This window comes from Choloepus didactylus, chromosome 5 (assembly GCF_015220235.1).
Source record: "Choloepus didactylus isolate mChoDid1 chromosome 5, mChoDid1.pri, whole genome shotgun sequence".
NCBI lineage: Eukaryota > Metazoa > Chordata > Mammalia > Pilosa > Megalonychidae > Choloepus > Choloepus didactylus.
The window spans coordinates 168,158,091-168,178,729 of NC_051311.1; the positions used below are offsets into that span (position 1 = coordinate 168,158,091).

At 36.3% G+C, this 20,639-nt stretch overlaps 1 protein-coding gene across 3 annotated transcripts in view; it reads left to right on the forward strand.

Annotated features, from left to right (window-relative positions):
• Positions 1-11,365, forward strand: part of LOC119534686 (zinc finger protein 596-like) — a 176,059-nt gene extending 164,694 nt beyond the window's left edge. For all 3 annotated transcript variants that reach the window (XM_037837318.1, XM_037837316.1, XM_037837317.1), the window contains 4 exons: positions 2-128; positions 893-988; positions 1,490-1,572; positions 2,025-11,365. In XM_037837318.1, coding sequence (XP_037693246.1) covers positions 2-128; positions 893-988; positions 1,490-1,572; positions 2,025-3,215 — 1,497 coding nt within the window. In that variant the 3' untranslated portion in view covers positions 3,216-11,365. The remainder of the gene's footprint in view (position 1; positions 129-892; positions 989-1,489; positions 1,573-2,024) is intronic.
• The last annotated feature ends 9,274 nt before the right edge of the window (positions 11,366-20,639 follow it).

Here is a 20,639-nt window from a genome sequence, read left to right on the forward strand (position 1 = left end):
GGAGTTAATGACCTTCAGAGATGTGGCTGTAGACTTCACCCAGGAAGAGTGGGCATTGCTAGACACATCCCAAAGAAAACTGTTTAGGGAAGTGATGCTGGAGAATATCAATCATTTGGTCTCAGTGGGTAAGTCTGTGAAAATTTATCTATCATTGATATTTATCTATCATCTACTATCTACATAAGTATCATAACTATCATATTACCTGTTTTAGATATCCAGGTCAGCTTCTCAGTATTGTTGTATAACCTTTTTATATTCTTTATGTTTTTATATTTTATATTCTTAATACATTTAAATTATTTTGTACTACTTTATATAACACATAACCCCCCCAAAATATGATTTCTGTTTCCTTACATCTAGTTCATTCCCATAAGATTTAAACTTCTTGTCTGTAACATAATGTCTTTCTTGAATCTTAAACTCCAGCAGTCAGAGCAGTGTTGGGCAGTCAGTGAATAATTTTTGAAAGAATAAAGGACTATACTCTTTGATCTAATTATTCAGCTCTACATGCTTTTCTGAGGCTTCTGAACACAATAGTAAAAACACCATGTATATCATTTGCCATATAGAATTTAGATTGTTTTGGTGGAATTTATGCTTATTTGGTTTATTTTTATGCAAGTGTGGAAACATAAAATTTCTCTCCAGTTGGAATGTGGAAGATTCTGCAGTCTCTCTTTAAACTTGTGCATGGGCTGTAACAAGCAGAAATCCACACTGTAATGAGAACAGTGTCAGGAGTTACCCTTTACTAGTAAAATATTGTCGAAGTACTTTACCTTGTTGACTTTCAGTGCTTACCTTTTCCTTTGGTAGCCTGTAGTGAACTTGATAACTCAAGTTAACTCAAATTCCAGGTATCTTTTTTTCCTGCAAACAGGATATCAGGTCTGCAAATCAGATGTTCTTTCCCAGTTGGAACAAGGAGAGGAAGTTTGGAGACAAGGAATGGGATTTCTCCAAAACCAGAATACAGGTGAGTTCTAGGAACCTGTGCATCAGTAGTGGGGAGGCCTGATCAGTTAGTAGGTCCTTGGAGATACCAACTTCAGTTTCCTTAAATGAATTATGATTCCTGAAACATAGGTGAGGATATTGGGGGAATTTTCTTCATATGTGATCATTAGTCTCTAAACTTATCAAGTTCTATTCAGGTGGCTTTGACTATTCATGTACTATTGGAATTAAACTTTCATATAATGAGGCTTCTCTTGGTCTTACTCTTTGAAGATTTTTGCTCTTTTATTTCCCTGACCTCCCAGCTAATTATTTTTCTCATGTTTGAATCATGAAAATCTTCTGTGATTTTTAATGTGCTATAATTTTCTTCTGCCTAGAGTTCTGAGTTTGATATTCTTTCCCAGCCAAGTGTCAATGTTTGAAACATACTGACAGGAATATTTGGAACTTTCAAATGTCTTCGTTTCCATAATGCTACTCTAACAATGTATTGTGTTTTTCCCCCCAATAATTATAGGCAGGAAAAGTGCCTGTAAAAAGCAAGAAATGATATTCATACAACTTTCCGACAGGAAGGACATTTTTGACATTATGTCGTTGGTAAGCTTCATTGGTGTGAACCCTAGTTTTCCAAATAAATGCCTGGGGACTGAATATATTAGGCATTAAGTACAATCATCTAGTTGTAGTTAATTTTGGGGTAGATGGTAATCCGTCAAAAATCTGTGACACTATGAATTTAGGGAAAATTTTAACTGAACACAGAAGTCTATGCTTATGTTCTTTAACAAAGATGATTGCATAAATATGGTTCACATACAGAAATATTGAAACATGAAGTTCAAAATTGAACTTACAGCTCTGCAATTAGGATGTATATAATAGCAAAAATCTCTGTGCATTAAGGTAAATAATGTGTAGTTGAGATGAACATGGGAAAGATTTTAATTGGAGACTATTTCTGAAGGTTTAGTCCAGAATTTATCTGTAGGGAAATGAAGAAATGTATGTATGGACAAATGTTTTAAAGTTTCTCATCTAATTCCTCACAGCAGATCTCTCACATTCAAAAGAATTCCTTTCAGTGGAATTATTTGGAAGAAGATACCACCCTCAGGTGCACAGAGATTCAACATGCACCAATTCCCATGAGAAAGAAACCATATTTAAACAAACTCACTGACAAATCATCTTTTAATCATCATAAGCAGACTCACACTAGAAGTAAATCATATGAATGCCATCAAAGTGATAAAGCCTTTATTAACAGCTCTGTACACGGACAATATAGTGGAACTCAAATTGGAGATAAACCATTTGAATGCCTTCTGTGTGGGAAAATTTTCATTAGATTTTTTGACCTTAGACAACATGAGAGAGCTCACACTGGAGAGAAGCCCTATGAATGTAATCTTTGTGGAAAAGCCTTCAGTCAAGCTTCTAATCTTCAGCAACATGAGAGAACTCACACTGTAGCAAAACCCTATGAATGCCATACATGTGGGAAAGCCTTCATTCATTGTTCTGCCCTTAGACGACATGAGAGCACTCACACTGGAGAAAAACCCCATATATGCCATCTATGTGGGAAAGCCTTTAGTCGATATTCTAGTCTTAAACGACATGAGATAACTCACACTGGGGAGAAATCCTTTGAATGCCACCTATGTGGGAAAACCTTCAGTCAACATTCTTATATTAGACAACATGAGAGAACACACACTGGGGAGAAGCCCTATGAATGCCATACATGTGGGAAAGGCTTCATTTATTGTTCTGCCCTCAGACGACATGAGAGAATTCACACTGGAGAGAAACCTCATGAATGTCATGTATGTGGGAAAATCTTCAGTCAGTATTCTAATCTTCGAATACATGAGAGAAGACACACTGGAGAGAAACCGTTTGAATGTGATACATGTGGGAAAGCCTTCATTCATTGTTCTACTCTCAAACAACATGAGAGAACTCATACTGAGTTGAAACCCTATGAATGTCATATATGTTTGAAAACCTTCAGTCAATATTCTTATCTTAGACAACATGAGAGAACACACACTGGAGAAAAACCCTATCTATGCCATACATGTGGGAAAGCATTCATCCATTGTTCTACCCTCAGGCGACATGAGATAACTCACACTGGAGAGAAACCCCATGAATGTTATCTATGTGGGAAAGCCTTTGCTTGTAGTTCTGCTCTCCGGCAACATGAGAGAATGCACAGTGGACAGAAGCCATAAGAATATCATCAATATGAGAAAGTCTTTACTTTTTCTATCATTAGATAACTTGGAATTATTCAAGGTTTAGAGGAAACCTATGAATGTCTCCAGTGTAGGAAAACATGCAGTTAATATTCTGACCATAGATGGAATGAGAGAACTCATCCTACACATTAAAAATATAGACGAGATTTCATCCAGAGCTTTAACCTTTAATCACACCAAGGAATGCACACATTGAAGGAACATTATGCAACCAATATGGTAGTACCTTTTGTCTTTAGTACTATCTCAGTAAATATATGGAAATTAATGCAGGAGGGAATCCATATCAATGTCATTTATGGAGCTAATCCCTTAGTTCATCTGATGATATACCATGAGAGAATTCAAACTATGTATTGGAATTGGAAAATCCTCATCTGTCATTTTAACTGATAGGCATGCTGCAGAATTGACATGTAAGAAATTCTGTATACTCAATATGAGAGTTCCTTAATTAGTAATTTATCCTTTATATAAAATGAGCAAACTCCACAGGAAGGAATCACTAGGTCTGTAATTGCTATCCACTATCATTCAGTGAAATAAAAGCCTTGGTGTGCTAAAGAATGTTTACTTTAGGTATAACCATGACAACATGAAATGAGAGGGAAAAGTCACAAAAAGTTGGAGAAAAAATTTGAGAAAATGCCATCTTTTTTTGCAAATAGAATTTAAGGTATTATTTAAATATCTGAATACTTTCCACATGTTAAAATATTTAACTTCCTAAACTACTATGAATTCATTTCTATTATTTCTCCCAAATGGAGGATTAGAGCAGTGAAGTATCTTGGTCCAGGGATATTTAGCTAGTGAGTAGCTTAGCTTTAATTCTGCCAAGTATTGCTCCAGAGGTCAAGCTGTTAAACAGAATGGCACACTGCCACTTCATACACAACATATGCCTCTAGGTATGTAAAAATGTAGAAATATGTGCTTCCAAATTCTGTCCACCTGAGCTTCTGAAGGTAGTTTCTGCCCGCATTTTAGATTCTTCAATTCCAGGATGCTGAAATATGCCACTGAAGTTTCAAAGAGTTTTATAAAGGTAATATTAGTATAGTTTTAAAATATGTACAATTAAAAAGTACAGTTTCAAAGCTGCATTTTAAAATACAGTTTTAAAATATTTTTGTACTAAAAATATTCATGTTTTAATTTTGTAATACAAGCGATCTAAGAAACATTTTCCAAAAATAATACTTCATCTTCTGGATTCAGGGTCCAATTCACTTTTATGTTGAAGCCCAGAGGAATACACAGGAAGGCTGTGGTACCATATTTACATTTCTTTTTTTTTTTTTTTTTTTTTTTTTTGATGTAACTATCTTTTAAACTTGTTTATTTTGAAATATTACATATGCAGAAAAGATACATTTCAAAGTACTGTTGAACAAGCAGTGATAGGGCAAATTTCAAAGTATAGTATGGGTTACAGTTTCACTATTTCAAGTATTACCTACTAGGTGTTCTAATACTACCAGAACTATAAATATTTATATAATTCAGTAGTCATTATGATTTGTTATATCCTATTCTGTCTTTTATAAGTTCCCCCCTCATTTGATCATTGTCTCAATGTTAAGAGGTATTTGGGCAATGACCATTCTAACTTCTTTTTGAAATGGGGTGTCTACATTATGGGGTAGCGGGGGGCAACTGGTTGATGTTGGAGAGACTGGTACCTCTGGACTTCCAGGTTTATCTGGCATAGGAACAACCTGGAGGTTTTAAATTCCTGAAAAACAAACAGTTAAATATTTTTATAGATTCTCAGAGCCCTGGGTATTTGCTAGGGTTTTAATTAATAGTGTTGGTTGGGGCTTCCATACCATGGCAATTTGTGACGTCTAGCTGAAGTTTGCAGAATAGCCTTTCAATTCTATTTGAAACACTTAGCCACTGAACCCTTATTTTCTTACATTTCTTTACCCCCTTTTGTTAAAAAGGGCATTGGCAATCTCATGATGTTAGAGTGAGGTTCCTCCTTGGGAGTCATATCTCACATTGCCAGGGAGACTCACATCCCTGGAAGTTATGTCCTGTATAGGAGGGAGGGTTATGAGTTTATTTGCAGAGATGGCCTTAGAGAGGCCACATCTGAGCAAAAGAAGTTCTCTGGAAGTGACTCTTAAGCATAATATAGGTAGACTTAGCTTTCCCTTTGCAGAAATAAGTTCCATAAGAGCAAGTTTCAAGATTGAGGGCTTGGCTTATTAAGTTGGGAGTTCCTATTGCTTGAGAGAGTGTGAGAGATTTTCCAGGTAGGTAAGTTTAATAGTTCCATATTTTTTCTCCAGTCCCTTAAGGGCCTTGGCTAATATATTTTTATTATCTGCACAACATACTTTGCAGTGTATCTGGATATTACATTAAGCTATACTGAATTACAAGGTCTTGTTCCACCTAGACTCCATGAGTTAGGTTATTTAAATAAACTGGCCAAACAGGTTAAGATAAATTGTGTACTACAGAAAATTTAAATTTGGGGCAAGTGTTTTACTTTATGGACAATGTCATCCTTTACCCTGTCTTTTTAATATCTTAAGTGAGGAGAGTTTGCCTCAGTATCCTGGCTCCACAAAGTCTAGACAAAGAAAGACATTTCCTTCTTTGTATCTATGCTTCATCTGAGAATCATTTTTCTTCTCATAGACCCAGCTTACTAATATCCTGTTTATCTACAACTAAACATTTTATAATTATTTTCTCTTTAATATTTATATCCTTTAGTAGTTGGTATTATCCCATCTTACTGATGACTAACAAGGCCCATAATAATTAATAAACTTGTTTTCATTCTAATTGAAGAAAGTGATTTAGCAAGAATAAGTGGGAGACAACGGGATAATTTAGAGAGAAAAGCCATAAGGAATACTTTAGATGGTTGCCAATAATATCTTAGTATAGAGAGCACTAACCAGTCGTCATTCATGGGCATATGATCTATTCTAAGTCCCTGATCCAATTACCCGTGTTAAACTGGATAAAGATACTACAACAAAGGAAAACTACAGGCCAGTCTCTCAACAAAATACTTGAAAATCAAATCAAATGGCACCTTAATGAATTATACATCACAACTATGTAGGTTTTATCCCAGGCATGCAAGGATGGTTCAACACAAGAAAATCAATGTAATATAACACATTAACAGATAGAAAAGGAAAAGTCATGTGATCATTTCAGTTGAGGAAAAGGCATTTGACAAAATTCAGCATTCTTTCCTGTTGAAAACACTCCAAAATGTAGACTCAAAGGATTTTCCTCAATATGATAAAGGGTGGATCTGAAAAACCCAGAGCCCATGTTCTCAATGGTGAGACAGAATGCCTTTCCCTGAGATCAAGAATGAGACAGGGATACCTACAGTCACCACTGTTCAGTATTGTGCTAGAGTACTAGCTAGAGCCATTAGGCAAGAAAAAGAGTAGGCGTCCAGATTAGAAAGGAAGACTAAAATGCATTGCAAATGGCATGATCCTATATTTGGAAAATCCCGAGAATCTATGACAAAGTTACTTGAGCTGAAAATTCAGCAGTTGGGATTCAAGGTTAACATGCAAAAATCAGTAGTGTTTCTGTAAATTTGTAATGACATAGCTGATGAGACAACGTTCCATTCACCATATCAACTAAAAGAATCAAGTGTCCGGCAATAAACTTAGCCAAGGATGTAAAGGACCTGTACACAGATAACTACAAAATATTGCTAAAAGAAATCAAATAAGACATAAATGTGTAGAAAGATATTCTGTGTTCATGGATAGGAAGGCTAAATGTTAAAATGTCTGTTCTCCCCAAATTGATCTATAGATTCAATGCAATGCCAATCAAAATTCCAGTAGCCTATTTTGCAGAGTTGGCAAAGCTTATTAAATTTATTTGGAATGGAAAGGGACCTCAAATAGCCAAAAGCATCCTAAAAAAGGAAGTGGGAGGACTTAACACTTTCTGGCTTTAAACTTATTATAAAGCCATAGTGGTCAGAAAATCATGGTACTGAAACAAATATAGACATTGATCAATGGAAATGAATTGAGAGTTCATAAATACACTGTCACATCTATGGTCAATTGAGTTTTGACAATGTCCACAAATCCATTGAACTTGGACAGAGTAGTCTCTTCAATAAATGGGGCTGGGAGAACTGGATATCCATATCCAAAGGAATGGAAGACCCCCCTACTTTACTTACCGTATACAACAATTAACTCAAATTAGATAAAAGACCTAAATATAAGAGCTAGTACTATAAAACTCCTAGAATATAGGAAAACATCTTAAAGACCTAGTAATAAGAAGTTACTTCTTAGATGTCACACTGAAAGCCCAAGAAATGAAAGAAAAAAGTAAATGGGAAAACCTCAAGATTGAACACTTCTGTGCTTCAAAGTTCTTTGTCAAAAAGGTGATGAGACAGCCAGGTGAATTGGAAAGAATATTTGGTAACCATATATCTGTTAAGGGTTTGATGTCCAATTTATGTAACTAAATTCTACAACTCAACAACCAAAGGAAAAACAATTAATATAATGGGCAAAAGATGAAAAGACATTTCTCCAAAGAGGAAATACAAATGGGTAAAAATGACGTAGAAAGATTTTCTTCTTCATTAGCCGTTAGGGAATTGCAAATCAAAACCACAATGAGATATCACCTCAAATCTATATGAATGGCTGCTATTAAACAGGAAACTACAAATGTTGGAGACAATGTGGAGAACATGGAACACTTTTTCACTGGTGTTGGGAATGTACAATGGTGCAGTCACTGTGGAAGACAGTTGGGCAGTTCTCCAGAAAATATCAAGTTGCCCTATGACCCAGCAGTTCTGTTACTTGGCATATTCCCAGAAGGTCTGGAAGTAGACCACCTGCACACCGATGTTCATAGCAGCATTAATCACAATTATGAAATGATGGAAACAGACTGTGTCCATCAACAGAATAGTGGATAAACAAAATGTATATACATATGATGGACTGTTCAGCAGTAAGAAGGAATGAGGTCCTGAAGCATGTGACAGTATGGATGAAACTTGGCATAATGCTGTGAAATAAGCCATACACAAAAGACCAACATTGTGTGATATCACTAATATGAACTAACTAAAACATGTAAACTCAGTCTTAAAACTAGAGTATAGAGTATCTAGAGATAGAAGGTAGAGAAGGGGTAGTGTTACCTAATATGTATAGAATTGTTAACAAGATTGAGCTTAAATATTTCGGAATGAATATAGTTGATGGTAGCTCATTGGGATTATAAGTAATAGTGACCTATTGTAGGTGAACTTGAATGTTGTTAAAAGTCATCTGTCAGTACGTTCTTGCATGAACTACAAATGTAAAAATTAAAGGGATGTATGGGAAAAATATAGCTATCACAAGCTATGGAGTATAGTTAATATTTTAATCTTCTTTCATTAGAACAAATTTGCTACACCAATATTATGGATCAACAATAGGGGGTGTAAAGCATAGAGGAGTGTTTTAGTTTTTAATCTCTATTCTTGTTTCTGTACTGGAGTAATGGAAATGTTCTAAAATTGATTGTGGGAATGTATGCCCAACTATGTGATGATAATGTGAGCCGGTGACTGTATACTTTGTATGGTTTATGTGTTGTGTGAATATATATCAATAAAATTTGGGGAAAAAACATGCACGCTTTAGTTACTATGTCAAGTGAATTATTGGCTTCCTTTTCTGAGTAAGATGAAGGAACTGGAGGAAACAACTACTTCAGACAAAATATATGAAAACAGTTTTCAGATGTTGGACATCAGGCTATGTGTTATAGTGATCCCTGAAACAGAAACAAGTGAAGTGAGGACTATAGTCACCTAGCTTACATTCTGATGGAAGTTTTATGGAAGCAGTGCTGAATGGGTAAATCCAGGAAATGCCCCATGGTTTCCCTGAATTGAATTTGGTGTTTGAGTAGGTCAAGTCAGATTTCTCAGGACATAGAGGCCGAGAGAGGGGAAAATGCACAGAGATAGAGCTCTAAAGTTGTGAGGCAGGGCTACCCTGGGATCCTTAGCTGAGTACTGAACATCGAAGAGAATGAGAAAAGTATCTGAAACTGAGGAAAGTAGCAATCAAAAGGAGCAAAAGGAACAAATACTGTTTTAGACATAGAAAAGCTGAAACAATTAGCAGATCTGCATTATAAGGGATATTAAAGGAAGTCTTTCAGACAGGAAGAAATGGATATCAGACTGAAGTTTTGCTCTATACAAAGGAATGGAGAACATCCAAAATGGTATATATGTGGGTAAATACAAGACTTTTCCTCTGATTTTTAAAATCTTTAAAAGATAACTGGATTATATCACCACGGTGGTGGGATGAGATGCTCCAGTGCTCCATCCCCTGCACGGAAGAATTAGACTAGAAGCAAAAACTGGGAGAACCCCATTTCTCAGTTCTGAAAAACTGTTGAGTTGCAGTAACTTGACAACTGCCAAATCAATAAAACACAACTTTAAAATGGTAGGAAACTCTGACCCAATTGTTGGACCTATCTCTAACCCCTCCCTTGGTGTGGAGTCAGCCTGTGTGATAAGTGCCCTTTCTTGTTCCTAGTTACAGAGGGAACAGTAAAATTTATGCACATACTGGGATCCAAGTCTCTGGTGGCAGCATGAAAGACTGAACCAGGATACTTATCTTTGACCTGCTGTCCCAGAGCCTGCTCTGGATTTATAAACAGTTTGTGGGCAACTAAACTATTGAAAGAAAACAAAACTCAGTAGATCAAAGAATTACTGGTTTTAAAAGTTAATATAGCACACAGAACTGAGTCAAAAAAACTTTCTGGGGGTGAGGGATGTTTAGATGCATGTAAACAGGGATTTTCATAAGACCATGTTGCATGACTAGAGGACACAATAACAGTATCCAAAGGATGGGTCTACACTTTCACCCTGGCTTGTTCTTTAGTCTAATTTTTAGGCTAACTGAATTCTAAATGAGAGTACTCACAGAAATCTGCAAAGGTTGGTAAAGTTTAATTTTCTTTTAGCTGCAGACATAAAAAAAATCACTTGTAACACTATCTGGGGTCATGCTTAAGGAACAAACAAGCCAGTCACTAAATTCCAGAGTTAGCACATTAATTAAAGTGCACAGTGTACATCAAGTAATACAAGTGCTACAAAACAAGAATTGATGCCCATTCACATAAACAAGATTAAGCTGCAACAAAAAACATCAGAAGGGAAGCCTAGTATTTGAACACACCAGAGACTTAAAAACTTTCTTCCATATGCTAAAAGATCTGGAGGAGACCTAGACAGAGAAAAGAAATCAAGGAAATATAGTAGCAAAATGAGAATTTTGGTAAACACAAACTGTAACAGTTATTCAGTCTGAGGAGCAGAAAGTAAAAAGTATGAAGAAACATGAACAGAGCCAAAGATAACCATAAAACTTTAAATATCTGTATTATGGGAATCCCAGAAAAGGAATAGGGGCAGAGGCAGAAAGAATATTAAAGAAGCAAAGGCTGAAAATATACCAAGGTTATTGAAGGACGGGAATAAATGCATCTAAGATACTCAACAAACTCCAAACGGGAAACTCAGACATACTGAGACCTTAAATTCAAACTCAAGTATCAATCAGAGAATTTTGAAAGCCACAAGAGAGAAGTAACACATCATGTACAAAGTCGCCTCAATTCAATTATGTGCATATTTGTCAACAGGAATCATGGAGGCAAGAAGGCAGTGGGATGATATATTTAAAACACAGATAGAAAAAAAGTGAACCATGAACTCTACATGTGGAAAAACTATTTTAAAAATGAGGGGGAGGGTACATCATTTTCAGATGAACAAAAGGAAACACAAAAGATTAAAGCAAAAGTAGACAGTAATGGAAGAGTGGATGGAAATAAAAGGTATAGATGTTTTTAAAAATAACCCAATGACAAGATGTTCAGAAGTAAGTTCTGCCCTATAACAGTTACTTGAAATGTAAATAGATTAATTGCATTCAAAATAAGAGATTGTCAGAATGGAGTTTTTAAAAATCATGGCACAGCTATATGCTGTTTTCAAGAGATTCACTTTAAATTCAAGTGTACAGAGCAATAGATGATGGATGATAGAGGAGGGAGGGAGGGAGGGAAAGAAAGAAAAATGGTGTTGTGACAGGATGTTAAATGTGGTGGATCAGGGTATTGGGGGAGGGGGTTCAGGGTATGCTGGAATTCTATGTATGGGGTTTGTACTGTTTTTGCAACTGTTCCTGTAAGTTTGAATTTATCTCAAAATAAAATCTCTTATAAAAAAAACTGTGCAATTAGGTTGAAAGTGAAAAGTTAGGGAAAATTCCATCCCCATAGTAACCATAAAAGAATGCAGGTGGCTATTACTAATAAGCAAAATAGACATTGTCAAAACTGTTACTCTGGGAACAGATACTGTATATTTTTAAATGGGCCAATTCAGCATGAATACATAACACTTATGAACACATGCACTCAACAATAGAGCTCCAGAATGAATATGAAGGGAAAAGTGGCTGGTTCTACAATATTTTTAGGAAACTTCAGCATATCACTTTCAACAAGGGGTAGAATATATAAATAGATAGTAAACCGAGAACTTGAAAAATACTACAGGCCAACTAGACCTAACAGAAATATACAGAACACCAACAACCTCGGAATATGTTTCAAGTGCTCATGGATGATCTAGGATAGACCACGTTTTAGAATGAAAAAAAGTAACAAAAAATTTAAACACTCTGAAATCATACAAAGTATCTTCTGTACTTTGTTCACAATAGACTGAAGCTAGAAATCAATAATGCAAGGAAAATTCACAAGTGCGGAAATTAAAAATTTTTGGCTCAAGGAAAATATCCAAAGGGAAATTAGGTAGTATCTTCAGATGATTGAATACTTTTAAAAAATACTAAAATATATGGTATGCTGCAAAGGCAGTTCTCAGATAGACATTTTTAGGTGTAAGTGCTTGCATTAAGTTTCTTCTATCAGTAACCTAACTTCACATTTGTAAGAGCTGTAAAAAGTTTAGTACACTAATCCTAAAGAAAGCAGAAATAAGGAAATGAAAAAATCAATGAAATTGACAAATCCTTAGCTAAGACTGGCAGAGACAAAAATGAAGCAGACTGAAATAAAACCAGAAGTGAAAGAGGGGCATATGTATGTCTGACCTTATAAACAAAGTTACTATAAGAGGATACTATGAAGAATTGTACACCAATATATTATAAAGCCTGTAAGAAATGGTCAGTTTCTTAGAAACTGATAATTTACCTTAAATGACTCAAGAATAGAAGATTTCCAAACACAAATAACAAATAAAGACATTGGATCTGTTATGAAACAAAACATCCTGAACCAGATGGCTTCACTGGTGAATTTTACTGAATATTCTGAGAAGAATTAACACCTGTCATTGTCAAAACCTTTCACAGTTGAGAAGTAGGAACACTTTCTAACTGATTTTATGTGGCCAGAATCACTCTAATACAAAGGACAGTAAGAGACATCACAAGAAAAGGAAATTACAGATTAATCCCTAATGAATTTTATAATAGCAAGAATCATTAACAAAATACTAGCAAACCAAATCCAACAGATCATTAAAATTATATGCCATCACCAGCTTTGTGTGATCCCAAGAATGTACAATGGTTAAACATAAAATCAATCAGTATACCACATTAAAGGAACGAATGGAAAAATAATTGATATTTGATGCAGAAAAAGCATTTCAAAAAATTGAACAATTTTATCCTTGATAAGTTAATTCACACCAACTAGAATGGCTATTACTATAAGGGGGGAGGAACAAGTGTTGGGCAATGTGTACAGAAATATAAATCTTTGATAAGAATGTAAAATAATGCAGCCACTGTGAACAAGTGTTTGGCATTTCCTCAAAAAGTTAAAGAGAATTATTGTATCACCCAGCTTTCCCATTTCTGGGTATATATCCAAGGGGATTGAAAGCAGGGCTCAGACAGCTATTTGTACACTAATGTTCAAAGCCAAAAAGGGGGACAACCCAAATGTCCATTAACCAGTGAATGAATACTGTGATGTATTCATACAATGAGATTCAGTCATAGAAAGGAAAGAGGTTCAGTTACATGATACATAATGGATTATCTTTAAGGACATCATGTTGAGTGAAATAAGCCTGACAAAAGGACCATATTGTAAGATTTCATTTATATGAAATAATATGCAAGTACATAGAGGCAGAAATTAGGTTATCAGAGGTGGGGTTGAAGCGAAATAGAGAGTTAATATCTAATGAATAAAGAGTATCTTTTGTGATGGCAACATTTTGGTAATGTGATGGTAGCACAATCTTGTGAATATAATCAGTACCACTGAATCATATACTTGAAATTCATTAAAATAGGAAATTTTGTGCTCTATATATGTTATATATTTTTCCATAATAAAGGAAAAATGCTCCCCAGGAGTTGCACTGCAATATCAAAACAAACAAAAACAAAATAAAAAGAAAATTGACAGTTTGAAGCAAAAATAGCAATGTATTATGAAGTGATTTAATGTAGAAATCAAAAGTTAACTGTTTAAAATTAGTAAAGTATTATGGAAGTTACATATTGTGGAACTAAAATGTTTAATGAGATTTGCACAGACTTGGAAAGGGTAATGCAAGAATACTATCACGGTTTTCCTATGTTCAAAGTCTAAAAATGTAGAGTGTGATGAATTAAGGAAATGTATTTTAAATACTAAAGCAACCACTTAAATGGCAAGAATTACATCTCTAAAGGCAACAAAATAAATATAATGGAATAATAAAAATACTCAATCCAAAGGAAGACAGGAAAAGAAAAGGGAAAAACAACAAACAGACAACAGATTGCAACAGTTGTACACAGAAACCCAAATGCATGAATGATAACTCTAAATGTATATGGTGGAAACATCCAAATTATAGAGGTTTTATGATTGGATAAAAAAAGCAGCACCCAGCTATATGCTTTCCATAAGGATTTCACTATAATGACACAAATAGTTTAAAAATGAAAGGATGGAAAATATGTACTTGCTAACACTACTCAACAGCAAGATGGTAGAGGGATTTTCGTATCAGACAGTGGAGATTTCAGTGCAGAGAATATCACCAGAGGAAAAAAGCATCATTTTTAATGTTAAAGAAGTCATTCCACCTAGAAGCATAACATAGAAAATAATAATAGCAAACACTTGTATAGTCATGTTAGAAACTGTTCTAAACAGTTTGCAGTTCGTAACACAACTTAATCCACACATTTATAAGGCAGGAATTATTGTTAAACTTTCATAGATGAGGAAGCTTTATGAGGGAAATAACTTTCCCTCAGCTAGTTCTCACAGACTCCTCTCCCCTTTCTTCCTCCAACACACTATTGACAACTCAGAGATCGATATAAATTGTTTAGCCACCTAACACGTTTATCTCAGAATCTCTGTGGGTCTGGAATGTGGGCATGGCTTAGCTGGGTCCTGTGCTTCAGGGATTGCATTCAAGGTATTCGCCATGGCTATGGTCTCATCTAAAGACTGGAAGCATCTGTTTGCAAGGTTATGAGGATATTGTCTGGATTCAGTTCATTGCAGGTTGTTGGACTGAGGGCCTCGGATTCTTGCTGGTAGTTGGCTGGAGGCCACCCTCAGTTACTTGCCACATGGGCCTCTCCATAGGGTAGCTCACAACATGACAGTTGACTTCATCAAAGCTAGCACAGGAGGGAGCTTGCTAGAAAGGTTGACGTTGCAACCTTCCATAGCTATCTTGTAAGTGACATGCCATCACCTTTGTTGTTATTAAATTTGTTGCAGGTAAGTCACAGGCCTTGCCACTCTCAAGGGGAGGGTTTTACACAGGATTTGACTACCAGGAGGTGGGGATCATTGGGAAGATGCCACACCACTGCTTGTTTGCTAGTTATCACTCTTGGTTTTTGTTCTTTTCTCCCTCTTTTCCTGTTTTCTTATAGATTGATTTCTTGTAACAGTTTTATTCACGCAACATACAATCCATCTTAAGTGTATAATCAAAGGCTCTTGGCATAATCAGTTATGCTTTCACCACTACAGTCAATGAAATCATTCTCATTTCTTCCAAGAAAAATAATCCCATACCTCTTATATCCCCCATTGATACTTAGTTTTTGTATTGTGCCTTTGTTACAATTAATAAAAAATATTACAATGTTACTCTTAACTGTAGACCTTAGTTTACATTAGTTGCATTTTTCGCATATAATGCCCTATTATTAACACCTTGTAATTGTGATGTAGGTTTGTTCTAGTTTACATAAGAATTTTTTTTTATATTTGTACAATTAAACACCATCATTGTCTACTCTAGGTTTTGCTAAGTTATACAGTTCCAGTTTTTATCCTCTAGCTGGCCTTCTGGTGACACGACTTTAGCCTTTCTCTTTCAACTGTACTTACACTTAGCTTTGTTAGTTACACTTAATGGTATTTTGCTACCATCACGCAGTATTATGCTATCGATTTCTGAACTTTTACTATCAACCATACTGAACATTCTGTACTTAAGCATCAATTGCCCAATCTCTATCCTTTTTCTATCTTCTGATAACCTATGCTCTCGAATTCAACTCTTAGAGTTTGCTTACTATAGTTAGTTCATATTAGTGAGATCATACAATATTTGTTCTTTTATTTCTGGCTTATTTCACTCAACATAATGTCCTTGAGGATCATTTACTTTGTTGCATGCCTTATGATTCCAGTCCTTCCTGTAGCACCATATTCCATCATATATATACACCACAATTTGCCCCTCTACTCATAATTTGATGGTCTCTTGGGCCACCTCCATTCTTAGGCAGTTGTGAATAATGCCACCATAAACATTGGTTTGAAAATGTTTGTGTCCCTGGATTAAGTTTTTCCAACCAGATTGTTAGATCATTTGGTAATTTTACACTTAAAATCAGTGATGGTTCTTCATGTGTTTCTAGGAAGTTGTCCACATCATCTAAATTGTCTAGTTTGTTGGCATATGGTTGTTCAGTATCCTCTCATTATCACTTTTATTACTGCAGGACCAGTAGTATTGTTTCCCCGTGTTCAGTTTGCTAAAGCTACTGGAATGCCAAATACCAAAAATGGATCAGTTTTAAAATGGGGGCCTATTATTTCACAAATTTACAGTTCTAAGGCTGTGAAAACGTCCCAATTAAGGCATCAGTAGGATAATACCTTCTCTGAAAGGCTGCTGTCATCTGGGGTTTCTCTGCCACATGGGAAGGAACATGGCTGTAGTCTGCTGGGCCTCTCCTGGGATTAGTTTCTGTTGTCTGTCGCCTTCTCTAAAATGTCTCTGGGCCTCTGTTTTAGCTTCTGTTTCTCAGCTCCTATGCATCCTTGTTTTTCCAAGGGTGTTTCTCTCTAAGCATCTGGGGATCCTCTTTCCTTCTCTGGAGCAAATTCGATTTCATCCCTCAGCTGCATTCCTTGTTCTGGTTTCAATGGATGTCTGCAAAATGTTGCTGGGTGTTTTCTCTGTGCATCTCTGAGCTCTCTTCAAAATGTCTCTGCCTTTTATCCTCTCACAGAGGATGCCAGCAAACTAAGTCCCACCTTGAATGGGTGGGGTCATCTCCATGCAAATAATCTCATCAAAAGGTCTCAGCCACAATTGAGTGGGTCACATCACCATGGAAACAACCTAATCAAAAGACCCCAAACACAGTAGCTGAGCACACACAAGATTGGATTAAAAGAACATGGCTTTTATGGGGTATATAACAGACTCAAGCCAGCACATTCCATCCTATGGACCTCAAAAAGACATGTTCTTTCCGCACAAAAAAGTACATTCATTCCATCACAATGTCACAAAAGCTTAAATCATTTCAGTAAGAAGATTAAGTACAAAGTCATCAAAATCGGTTACAGTTGTAATTTTTCATTAGGCAAAATTCTACTCAGACTGTGGACCTGTGAAACTTAGAACAAGTTATCTGCTTCCAGTATAAAAGAAAGGACAAGTCATAGGGTAAACATTCCTGTTGTTATAGGGGGAAATGGAAAGGTAAACTTGATCATGGGCCCTAATTGTTCCTAAAACCTGTAGGGTAAACTCCATTAGATTTCGAAGTCTGAGAGTCATTTATAGGAAGATATTTTGTACTTGGGACTTGAGAGAGCAGGAGTTCCACCCTTTCCAGGGGTCTTCATGGTAGCCCAGTTCTCTCCAAACATTGGGGTGATGGCTACAACAGTTCCACACATTGGGGAGACCACCTTGTGCTCAACACCACTCTCCTTAAGCATTGAAGTGGCACCCGGACTCTGCCATCTCTGGGGCCCAGGCTCTTCCCTCTCTGAACACTGATTGGTAGCCAGGCTCTCCCCAATCCATGGGTAATGTGCTCTACCCTCTCTGAGCCTCAGGCACCAACACTCTTAACAGAGTGGCCAAGCTCCTCTCAATTCCCCAGAAACCATAGGTATCAGAACTCCCCATGGCAATCTTAAACTTACCCTATTCATGTGCATGCACCACTCTCCTGGCCCAAGGTTTCTTGACTTCAGACCTTACTTCTATGGTTCTGCTCTTAAAATCATCTTTCCTTCAGTTTTCCCTTTTTTGTCCATTTTAGTCCAGACTGGAAGTGGCCCTGCAAGAAATCTGTTGGCTTGTCAAGCAGCATAAAGAAGGGGTCAAAACCATCAGACAGGACTTTTCACAAATCTTTCCTGGATAAATTAATCTTCAATCCTGGATTGTACTGAAAGGCTGGCAGATTCCAGGTTTTGTTAAATCCTCACATGGGGCACTCTCCTCTGGGGCCTTACTTTCTGGAAGCCCAGAGTGTTCCAGACCATTTTTTGTTGTTGTTGTTGTTGTTGTTGTTGTTTTTACCCGAGAGTTCAGTTCTGACCTTTACTCATTCCTCTCACATTTTAGCGTAAGCTACAAGGAGAAGCCAGGCTGCATTTCCCATATTTAGTTTGGAGATCTCTTCAGCTAAGTTATCCCAGCTCATTACTTTCAAATTCTGCCTTCTATCTGATACCAGAACTGAATTTTGCCAAATTCTCTGTCACTTTAAAACAACAATTGCCTTTCTTCCAGTTGGCAATGAAACATTCATCATTTCTAGGTCCTCATCAGAAGTATTTTTAGAGTCCATAGTTCTACTGACAATCTCTTCAAAGCAGTCTAGGCCTAGCCTATCAATGAGAGTATTCTCCTTTTCCACTTAAAAAGGTACTCCAACATGTTTATTATTTGGAAACACAGCAGCATCCCACTTCGCTGGTTCCAAAGTCTGTTCTGGTTTACTAAAGTTACCAGAATGCAAAATACCAGAAATTAATTGGCTTTTACAATGGGGGTTTATTCACAAGTATGTACTTCTAAGACCATGAAAATTTCCCAATTAAGGCATCAATAGGACTGTATCTTCTCTGAAGAAAGGCCAGTGGCATCTGGGGTTCCTCTGTCACATGGGAAGGCACATGGTCAGAGTCTGCTGGGCCTTTGCCAGGGTTAGCTTCTAGTTTCTGTTGGCTTCTCCAAAATGTCCCTGAGCTTCTGTATTAGGTTCTCTCTCAGCTCTGGTGTTCCTTGCTTGTTTCTCCCAGGGCATTTGTCTCTAAGTGTCTGGTGGTTCTCTCTTAGCTTCTCTGAGACAAACACTGGGTATCATCTGTTGGCTTCTGTCCTGGTTCAAGTTTCAGCAGCTCTCTAGGCATTTTCTCTTCACATCTGTGAGCTCTCTTAAAAATGTCTTTGCATTTTATTCTCTCATAGAGGATACCAGTAAGCTAATGAAGATGGACCATGATTGGGTGGGCTCACATCTCTATGGAAATAATCTAATCAAATGGTCCCACTCACCATTGGGTGGGTCACATTTCAATGGAAACAGCCTAATCAAAAGATCCCACTCACAATATGTCAGCACCCACAATATTGGATTAAAAGAACATGGGTTTTTGGGGGTATATAATAGATTCAAACAAGCACACCCCACCATTGCTGATTTTATTTGCCTACCCTCTTTTTTTGTCAATCTAGCTCAGGGTCCATTGATTTTATTGATTTTCTCAAAGAACCAATTTCTGGTTTTCTTGATTCTATTCTTTTTATGGGCTCAATTTCATTTGTTTCTGCTCTAATATTTTTTATTTCTTTCCTTCTGTTTTCTTTGCAATTTGTTCTTTTTCCTAGTTCCTCCAGGTGTGCAGCTATGTCCTTGATTTTTGTTCTTTTGTAGCATAGGCATTTAGGGCAATACATTTCTCAGAACTGCCTTTGCTGCATCCCATAAGTTTTGGTAGGTTGTGTTTTCATTTTCATTTGCCTCAAAATATTTACTGAGTTTTCTTCTAATTTGTTCTTTGATCCACTGTTTGTTTCAGAGTGTACAGCCACCCTCCATAGATTTGTGAATTTTCCAGCCCTTCATCTATTATTGATTTCCAGCTTCATTACATTATGATGTGAGAAAATATTTTGTGTTGTTTCAGTCTTTTTAAACTTATTGAGAACTGCTTTGTGATCCAAGATGTGGTCTATCATGGAAAATGATCCATGAGCACTTGAAAGAATATATATCCTGCTGTTATGGGGTGCATATTATTCAAGATCTGTTTCCATTTTGTCCTTCTGTCTAGATATTCTGTCACTTGATGAAAGTGGTTTATTGAAGTCTCCAACTATCTGTTTCTCCCTTCAGTGTTGCCAGTGTTTGCCTCATGTATTTTTGCCACTCTGGCTAGGAGTATAAACATTTATGATTTTTATTTCCTCTTGATAAATTGTCCCTTTTATTAATATGTAGTGTCCTCCTGTGTCTTTTTTAATTATTTTAAATTTAAAGTCTCATTTGTCTAATGTTAGTGTAGCTTACCCCCTTCCCCATTTCTGGTTGCTGTTTGCATGGAATATCTTTTTCCAGCCTTTCACTTTCCACCTAACATTTGTGCCCTTCAGACCAAAATGAGGTTCTTGTATATAGCAAATAGATGTATCCTGGGTTTTTAAAATCCATTCTGCCAGTCTGTATCTTTTGATTGGGTAATTTAATACATAACATTAAGTATTATTACTGTAAAGGCGGTACTTCAACCATTATGTCCTTTAGATTTTATGTCATTTTATTTTTTTCTTTTTACCCTTTTAGTTACCCTTATTGATAGTCTTCATTTCTACACTCTCCCCCAGGCCTCTCTCTCTCTCGTCTTTTCCTATCAGCCTGTAGCACTCCTTTAGCATTTCTTGTAGATCAGGTCTCTTGTTCACAGACTCTCCCAGTGTCAGTTTATCTGTAAATATTTTAAACTCTCCCTCTTTATTAAGGACAGTTTTGCCAGATATAGAATGCTTGGGTG